We start from the raw sequence: 9,005 nt of genomic DNA, 5'->3' as shown, positions 1-9,005 counted from the left end.
TGTGAGGAGACCATCACCAAGCTGTGTGGGGACGTTCTTTGAGCTTCCACTCTTACGTCTCTAATGGACAAACACAAAGTGAAGCGGCAACGTCTGGATCGCATATTTGAAGGTTGGAGATTTCAATTTCTGACGTTAACTGTGTTAATTCTGTGGATTACTGATATTTCTGAAGACTGGAACTCTTTACTGTCAGTCATTCAGTGTATTTTTAATTGAGTTGCAGTTCTTGTTGAGATGATATTGACTGTGCACAAATGCTGAAAACAGATCCAGGCAAATAAAAGCAAGCAGAGTGTGAACTATTCTACAGCTGAGTTTGCTTTCATCTTAGCATTTTACAACATTCTGCACAGACATTGTGAAGGATTGTGGTTTTATAGAAAATAACAATCTTAAAGGGCTAAGATGACCACAGAGTGCTCTCAAGGGTCTTTATCTACAGGCTTGCTCCGTATAGATTGATTTAACAGCCTGTATCTAATCCTTGAAAGGAAGGAAAAAAATCAAGAGAAAGCAAAACACACAAAAAAATTGCAGAAGGCCCCCAAACTTTAATGGATATTAATAAAAACAGCTTGAATTCTAGTGAAAGGAAGGTAATCATTTGGGTATGTCATTTTACCTTAAGTGACAGATGACAAATTTTATATTCCTGGCATTCTCTGTAAATGTGCTTTTAGAGCTGGTGTGAGAGCAGGTCGAGTGATAAGATGTACTATTTTTAAGAGTATACATGAATGATTTGGACTAAATTTTTATATTAAAATCTTAGATCCTCTTTAAAATGCAAGAAAATAGTTCATTTCATTTTGACACTATGGGGGACTGTGTACAGACCTGTGGGTCTGTACCGTATGGGTCTCTGTATCATGTCTGATGCTGAAGCAGCAAACTGCAGGTGAAACATTTGCTCCTCCACACGTTGGTCTTGAGATTCTCTCCTGGCAACCTGGTTGTGTGAGCAGATGATTTCTGTCCTTGTCTTTTCCCCTTCCTTTGTGCCAGCATGAGTGTGACCATATAATGAGCTACGTTGAGGAGATGACTCGTACCCTTTTTTTGTTGGTATATTTTCCATTTAGGTGAATTCCTCAGTGCAAGTCCCTATTCTGCTGACAAAGCAGTTGCATGGAAGGGGCTGCTGGAAAACATCAGTGGGGGTTGCTGGGAATGTTTAGCCTAACGTGGCCAGGGAAAGAGACATTTTATCCAAGTATCAAAGGGTTGCAGTTCCACATTGGGTTTGGGTGATTAATCTCCTTGTTAATCTCTTCTAAAACTGGCCAAGCCCGACTATGGTTGCCAGGTCCCACCTAGACTGGTTGGCCAAGTGGCCAGTTGAATCTGCTCACTGGAGACTAATCCCTGCTCAGAGAAATGGGGAACTGACTGCTGAGGACAGGGAAACTGGGAAAGCTGCCCCGCTTTGTGGGCAGCTCTACAGCTGGATCAGCTAGAAATGATCAAGGAGTGTGCTGATGCAATGCATGGTCTTCTCTGCTCCCAGTCTCAGGTCCTCATCCCAGAGTCTCTGTATCTGACTGTTGAATGAAAAATGGAGAATGTGAACCCTTTTTGTTTGGTTGGTTTCGGCCTGTGTTAGTCAGCTGAATCAGCGAATTGTGAAGAGGAATGAGAAACCTGTCCCCTTTGATGGCAACCAGCAGTCAGATCAGCTCAACCCGCTCGGTGCAATTTCAGCCTCCTTGTGGGCTCACGCTGAGCAGCAGAACAACTTATGAGGGCAAGAAAGTCCGTGATGATGCGGGAATGTTGCCAGTGACAGAGGTGACAGACCAGCAGCCACTGTGACTGAAATAGCAGTGGCTTCCCCCAGCCTTCGTGCTCACATCTAGCGATGCTGTTTAATCAGCGCCTTTTGTCTGCCTTGTTTTTCCCAGCTCTGCACAATTCACTGCATCCTACGGTGAAATCTGTGCGGCCATGCAGTGTAGGGAATTGATCCACTTGGAAAAATAATGTAGGGAAAAAAGTTGTTTTAGCCACCTCTGCTTCCTAATCCCATTCACCCGTGTGGTTGACAAGTAGCCAGGTTGGAAAAAGAGAGAGGGAAGACCAGGCAGAAGATGGTCAAGAGGAGAAGGATACGGATATGGAAATGGATATGGAAATGTGCTTGGAATTTTATGATTATGGGTACCCAGTTTGGCTCTTTAAAGTGTTTGAGCTGTGTGCTGCTCTTGAGCGTCTGTGTGCTCAAATGTTCTTTGAGGCTTGTAAGCCACATCTCTCTGGTTGGTGATTTTAAATTGCTATCCCTGCAATTGTGTCAAGCGGGATAAAAACTAGGGGGATGGTTTGTTGTAGAATGGCTTTTTTATACATATGGTCCTGTTCAGGTTTAAAAATGAAACATTCAGAATAGTTCTCTGATGTATGTGCCTTTGATAACACAACCTTAATATTTTATATTTTGGAAATATGCGTAATGTTTTACGAAGTTCAGGAAATGGAATGAGCTGTTATAGGTGGTTTTTCTTCTCTATCAGCTTTGTTGTTCATCACTTTGTACATAGCTTTCTTCTCTTGAACTTTCCCTCAGAAGAGAATTATTTTTAAGGTGTATTTTATTTTTATTGCAAGTTCACTTAAAAATAGGCTGCAATAATTTGCTAACTGCTACTAATTACGTATTTTTTTATAAATGGTTGAACATAACGTGATGGGCAGACAATATATTATTTTATCCATAAAGAAACACTAGTGCCATTCTGGTGGTGCCATTTAGCACTTCATCACTGTCTGTACCTCTCTCGAATGATGTGGACCAGATCCCCAAACTGAAATGCTCACAGTGGGAGCATGACACGGGATTGCACACAGCTTTTTCTGTGGGGTTTAGTGGGTTACCACAAATGCTCTGGGGAGTTGAATAACTGTGCAGGTACTATGTTTTTGAGTTGATCTGCTTTCCTGTGCCTTTAGGTAGTTTGCACACTTGCTTTGTAGTAACTAATCATGCAAATTAAGCAAATTGAACAGGCAGCACTGAATTTACTATTACCTTGTGAGCTAACAATAGTATGGGAGTAGTACTGATAAATTTCAGTTGATACTCAGTGCAGAAAAAACCCTCTGTTTCTATTACTTTGGGAGCAATTAGTCCTCTCTTAATGCAGCTGAGTAAGTGATTTTGTCTCTGAGGTACCTGTGATTCCCTTCAGTGATCTCTTAAATATGAAATTGAATATTTGCTTTTAATCCCAAAGCTGTTTGCAATTATATTTTCGTGCACATTTCAGTGCTGTTGAAGACTGTCCCTTGAAAAAGCCAGGTGTTAAATTCCTGTTTCTAACTTCCACCAGTAGCTGTGAATTGTACTTAGGCATAAGGACGTGATTTGAGGCACTCTGAGATGCTAATATTAATCTCACTTCACAACTTATAAAATAACATTTAGGATTCTTCCCTTGAAGATAAATGGTATCAAGGCATGTGAAAGCTTAATTAGTTACTGATTATATTGTTCTTTGTCCCCCTCTCCGGTGATGCTGGTGATTGCAAAGCATAATTATAGTAGTATACATTTGGCAGAACAGTTGGAAGTGTCACAGTGCAAAAATAAAATGTGTTCATTTTGTGGGTAATTTGAAAAATTCAAAATGTTTTTGGCATTTCGAGAAGTTGTTATCTCTAATTAAGGTATTATTGTGCTTTATATTGTAGCAAACTGTAAACAATGCTGTGTATTTGCTTATATTCTAGAAATCCGTAATTAAATGTGTGTATGTTTCACTGACCCGTCCTTGGAAGTTACCTCGGGATGTCTGACCTCTGGTGCATTTGCTGGGCACTAATTTATGAAGCAGGAAGGAACAGGAGGTGGCTGCATGGGGGGAAAATTTTGCCTTGTCTGAATTGTTTGTGAAGGGGCTTGATGAGCACAGTGAGTTTTCTCCAAATACCTCGTATTGTATAATATAAAGTGCTCAGGCAGCCACTGCTTTTGTGGCTTTCCAAGCTTTAGGGAACTCTTTACAGAGGGGGAGCTCAGGGACACTGGTGGAACTGGGAGGAGGAAAGGGGTGTCTCCTCTCTCATTTCATCTTGCTTGTTTACACAGGTATTAGGGATTAAACTGCAGCACAATACTGGAAATGTAACTGCGAAATTGAGAGTGACTTTTCCAGTTTGATAATTGCTTGAAACCAGGAATTTCTTCCCAGAGCACCTCATGTGATATTTATACAGCAAAGACTGCAGCATATGCAAGTACAAGTCTGTGAAGACCCTATCTGCCCCCAGACAGATGTTCTTTTTCAATTTTTTTTCCTAATTCTGCTTTTGAGGAGGCAAAAAACATCTTAGCACACATGAGAATTATCAAACAATCATTTCAAGTATTTTCTTTCTCCTTTTTATGCAGCACTAGTATTCATCTTCAGGTTATTCTTTATACATATATTGCCTCATCCTTTTTAAAAGTGCCCAGAAGAAAACTTTAAATGTGTCTTAGCTATTTTAACAGTGCTGCTTTGTTACCTAAGGAAAGAGGAGTTGGCCAGGTTCATGAATTGGAAAATAAAGTGCATATTAATGGGATGAATTTCTGAAACTTCAGATAAAATCTGTCATCTTTGCTTTTGTGAAGGGCAGCCTTTCTTTGGGGACGTTTGATTACTGGCAAATACCCAAGTGTGACGAGCTTTGAAGGACAGTATAAGTGCACGAATAGTTTCTTTTCAAGAATATGGCCTGGGCTTTCTTTCCCTGTAAGAAAACATCTGTGTTTTTAGAGCTTCTTTTTTTCTGCTTGTTGTGCTATATTGCATGAGAGTCAATTAAGATGAATCTACCTCATAGTTGATCCGGTATATTGACGGTTCCTGGAGGAATGGAGATTAAAAAAAAAAGAAGGTATGAATTGAATTTGTTTGTCTTTCCAAATTGATAAAGAAATCTTGAAATACAGAGTGACTTAAGTGCATTATCTTTCCTTAATTTTTTTTTCTTTTTATGCTTGTGCATGTAATAGCTTGGCTTCTTAACAAGTGGAAAGTACCAGATTGACAAATACCAAGTGTTTTTTTTTTTTCATGACCACTGCTGGATCTTGTCTGGCTGGTGTAAACTGTGTGATTTTACCTCTTGCAGTTGTGAAATTAGGCAGTTAAGTTTTCTGCATATTAATAAGGGAGATGGCCCACTTTGGCAAGGTCCGGGCTTTCCCTGAATTTGAAAAAGGCTTTTTACTGAAGTTGGTATGTGCTGTGTAAGTTGACCTGTAAACAAAAGGAAGGAGGAATAAAGGTTTGCAGGCAGTGAGTGCCCTGAGCTCTTTCTTACCTAGGTGAGAATTGCAGATGTCAAGTTCTTTGGAGAAGGAGATACCAATTTTCCTAACTGGCATCCAAATTTGAAAATATTCTTCGTTTCCTCACTTGCCACCAGATGACCAGAGAAAGAAAGGAAATAATACAATGTGCAGATGAGTTTTCTTTATGCTGACTGACCTTAGTTCCAGGCACACTAAATATGCCAAGTGTTTGTTGAAAACGGGGATTAATGGGCTGCCTTGTTGCTTGGTGTCTTTGACAGACTTTAGAAGGCGGCTTAGTGAAGGATTAGGGCAGCAGAGGGAGCTAAAAGATTCCTAATATTTTATCATTTGTTTCCTAAGTCAAAGTCACTCCTTTGTAAGGTACCAATCAACCTTTGCAAAAAATGTAATTTTCTAACCTTAAGTGCCTTCAGCAAATACATGAGGGTTTGAACTGGAGAAAATTCTTTCCCTAGAAATCCAGTATAAATTAAATTAGGAATCAGGTAGTAAAAGCTACCGAAATCTTTCTGCAGGAACAGCCATCAAATCTTTCAACTGTAACAAATGAAAGTGTTTAAGCAAGCAGAGTTTTCTATGGATAACCTAAGCAGAATATTCTATGAATAAACCAAGTTACTTTCAGATACAAGTGTTTTAACATAAAAATGCACACTTTCACATGTTTCATACAGGCATTGTTTAACAATTCAACACTGTTTGTTTTCCTTGTAAGAATTTTGAAAATATTTTTGAGTATTTGGTAATAAAGAGAATTAGGTAAAAGTTGCCTTCAAAGAACAGGAAGGCTCTTCAAAGGACTAAAATAAGTTGCCTTTGAAACAATAAAATTGAAATGATACTATCATGAATTGTCCCGTAACAAGATCATTTGCCACTTCCCAAATAGTAAGGAAAATAGTCTCTATATTTGGGGTGTGTTTCCCCTAATGCAAAACCATTCTTTATCTCATTAGAATTCTAGTTGAAATGGTTATGCACAGGCTTATGTTTGGTTTCTAGTTTTGTCCCTGTTATAAGTATTTACAGTGCAAGGTGGTTTAGGCTTTCTTCTGGGCTTGCTGCAGTAACCTGCTTTTGTAATCTGAGCCTTCACGGTGTGCTACCTAAACAGCTTTTGGGTTTGCATCCACTTAAGCTACTACAGTGTTCCAGAGGTATTACTGCTAACTATGCAAGCTGTATGAAAAGAGAATTAGCTTAAAAGCCCATTTTGCCCTAAATGATACTAAACAGTAGCTGCTAATGAAAAGCATTACTTCAACAAGAAAACTGGGGGGGAAAAAAATGAAACCATATGGAGAAAGGAATCTCGGGGAGATTTTTAGATTTTGTTGAAACATTCAGGTCACTGGTTCGAGTTATGAATGTTTTAAAGAAAAACTGTGCTTTTGTGCTGCCCAGCATTCCATATTTTATCTGTATTACTACATTTTGATTGGTATATTGAAATAAAATACACTGCTTGTTTGTGACAGCAGCTATGTTCAGCTGTGATATATCCACAACACTGCATCCTGACACTAGAATGAAGCCAGCATAGTTTCCCTTAATGTTGGTGTCAAAGACAGTGTTAATTACAGAAAATAATTTAGCATGATACTGTTTTTACAGGGTTGTAATGATTGTGTTTGTAGTATCATAGATATTTGAGTCAAAATCCAGTATGTAAATACAGCTCATCATCTAATTCCTAAATAATTTTCAGAGAATTTAAAAAGTATTTTCAGACTTCATATTTAGCTTTTATGCAGTGCAGATGACTGCCTGGTAAAACTTCTAAAAGCTTTAGAAGTACTTGGTAATATGTACTAATTTCTGCCTGAGGTCAGGGAAGATGCACTGGAAGGCCTTGATTTATATGTTGCTTTACACTCTGCTCTGAAAAAACCTGAACTGTGCAAAGATTAAGTGTCTAGGTAAACATACTGAAAAATTTAGGTAGTCATCTAATTAAAGCAGTTGTGCTCAGCTTTCACAGAGGCAGTTCCCATCCTCGGGGAAGCGCAGTCTGAGATGCAAAAAAGGGTTTTATTTTGTTTCCTGCCTCAGTGCAGCCAGGAGTGTGATTATGCAAGTGGAAACAAGAAAATAAGAGTGGAGACAGTCTTCCAGTGCTGGAGGCATCTGCTGCTCCATCCTTGTGTCCTTGTTCCATGAGGTCAGCACTGAACTTGAAGGGTGCCTCTCCTTAAACAGGAGGAATTGCATGCAGGCTTTGCCAGGGGAAGAGTATCTTGCAGAGGTGTCTCTCCTCCTTAGAAAAGTCACTGTGATCTGATGGACAGGTCATTTGGAGCTAAGAAACCTGTGTTTTATCTTTTAGCTCTTCCAAAGTCAGGTAGAAGGTTAGAAAACAAAAACTGCCTCTGTGCCTTTTCTTTTTCTGTGACAGAAAACAGTCTGTTGGAGAATTTCAGAGCTATTGGGATATAAATAGCAGCAGGCTGTTGTAATGCTCTTGGAATCCCTTTAAAAGGGAGGCTTTGCTAATTGTGAAAGTACCTGGCATTTGCCTCAGGTGAAAGCACACCTATTGGTACCACTGGAGATCCAGAATCCTGCAGTGATTCGTGACACTGCTCAGATACGTAAATAAAAGCGTTCCTTCTTCCTTTCCTGTGAGAACTAAATTGAAATTGCTTGTGACTTTGAGCAGATGTGTTTGTGAATTTTTTTTGAAAGGCAGAAATTAGCTGTTCAATATTACTCATGTTTTCCTTTTCCTGGTGTTTATTTTTTCAAAGTATTCTCCTATGCACTGAATTTTCAAACCTGTCATTCTGCCATTTAAGTGGAGACACACCAAAAAACACACCAAAAATTACAGGTAATGGCAGCAGGACAGCAAAAGATGAAAAGTAAAGCCTCTTTATTCTTTTGATCCTACCCTTATTTTTCAGAAAGTTTCCTTGTGTGCTAGACGATGACACTCAAATACAATTAGACTCTGACTCCTGCTAATAGGTAATCAAGAATAATTATAAGTGTTAATTAAATACACGATAAATGTCTCTTTTTGTCAAGGAGTGCGCATTTGAAGAAATAGTTTTATTAAGTGCTAAGAAAACTTTTCTTCCCAGGCAATTTTTATCGCTGTTTTCCTATTCCCTGCTGTTCCTTTCTGCCTTGATTGTATCAGTCACAGGCATGTGGTGTTTTCCTGGGTATCAAATACCGCTTAGGCAGGTGCTGCTGCGTTTCCACAACATCTGCCGGTCATTTTTTGGTGGTGGCTGTTAGTTTAGCCAACCTGCAGATGGTCATGTTTGCCTGTTTGTGTGGTGCTCCACAAACTCCCATCCTTGCTCCCCGAGTGCTGCTCTGCGCTCACGTGGAGGCATCACCAGTTTATCAAACTCAGATAATTTAGTAACACTTACTTCTTCTTGCAGTAAACAAAAGCAGCTGTGCTCCTGCTACCCTTATCTGCATGAATGCATAGATTGTAAAGGGCTCTCCTGACAAACAAGACAAAAGTTTAGGATTTCAAACTGGAATTTAGGGCATGTAAGTCAGAACGACTAGACGCTGATGTTTAGAAACAATATAATAATGCAGAGAATGAATTAGTTACCATAGTAACTGCTTTGTTTTAATAATTTGGTGGGGCAATGAATAGAAGGAGCTCAGAAAGAAGTAGTAGGAATCTTAATTACATGTTGTGCAACGTTGAGTGGCTTTGTTCATTAATAGTGGA

The 9,005-nt window shown here is 39.2% G+C and overlaps 1 protein-coding gene across 2 annotated transcripts in view; it reads left to right on the top strand.

Moving 5' to 3' along the window:
* The first annotated feature begins 6 nt into the window (after positions 1 to 6).
* The window catches only part of CTBP1 (C-terminal binding protein 1), a 192,336-nt gene continuing 183,337 nt past the window's right edge, over positions 7 to 9,005 (top strand). For both annotated transcript variants that reach the window (XM_027886001.1, XM_027886000.1), the window contains exon 1: positions 7 to 112. In XM_027886001.1, coding sequence (XP_027741802.1) covers positions 64 to 112 — 49 coding nt within the window. In that variant the 5' untranslated portion in view covers positions 7 to 63. The remainder of the gene's footprint in view (positions 113 to 9,005) is intronic.

This window comes from Empidonax traillii, unplaced genomic scaffold (assembly GCF_003031625.1).
Source record: "Empidonax traillii isolate 1590-97213 ecotype Southwest subspecies unplaced genomic scaffold, ASM303162v1 scaffold175:size1888319, whole genome shotgun sequence".
Classification (NCBI taxonomy): domain Eukaryota; kingdom Metazoa; phylum Chordata; class Aves; order Passeriformes; family Tyrannidae; genus Empidonax; species Empidonax traillii.
This window is presented reverse-complemented; position numbering and strand designations above follow the sequence as displayed.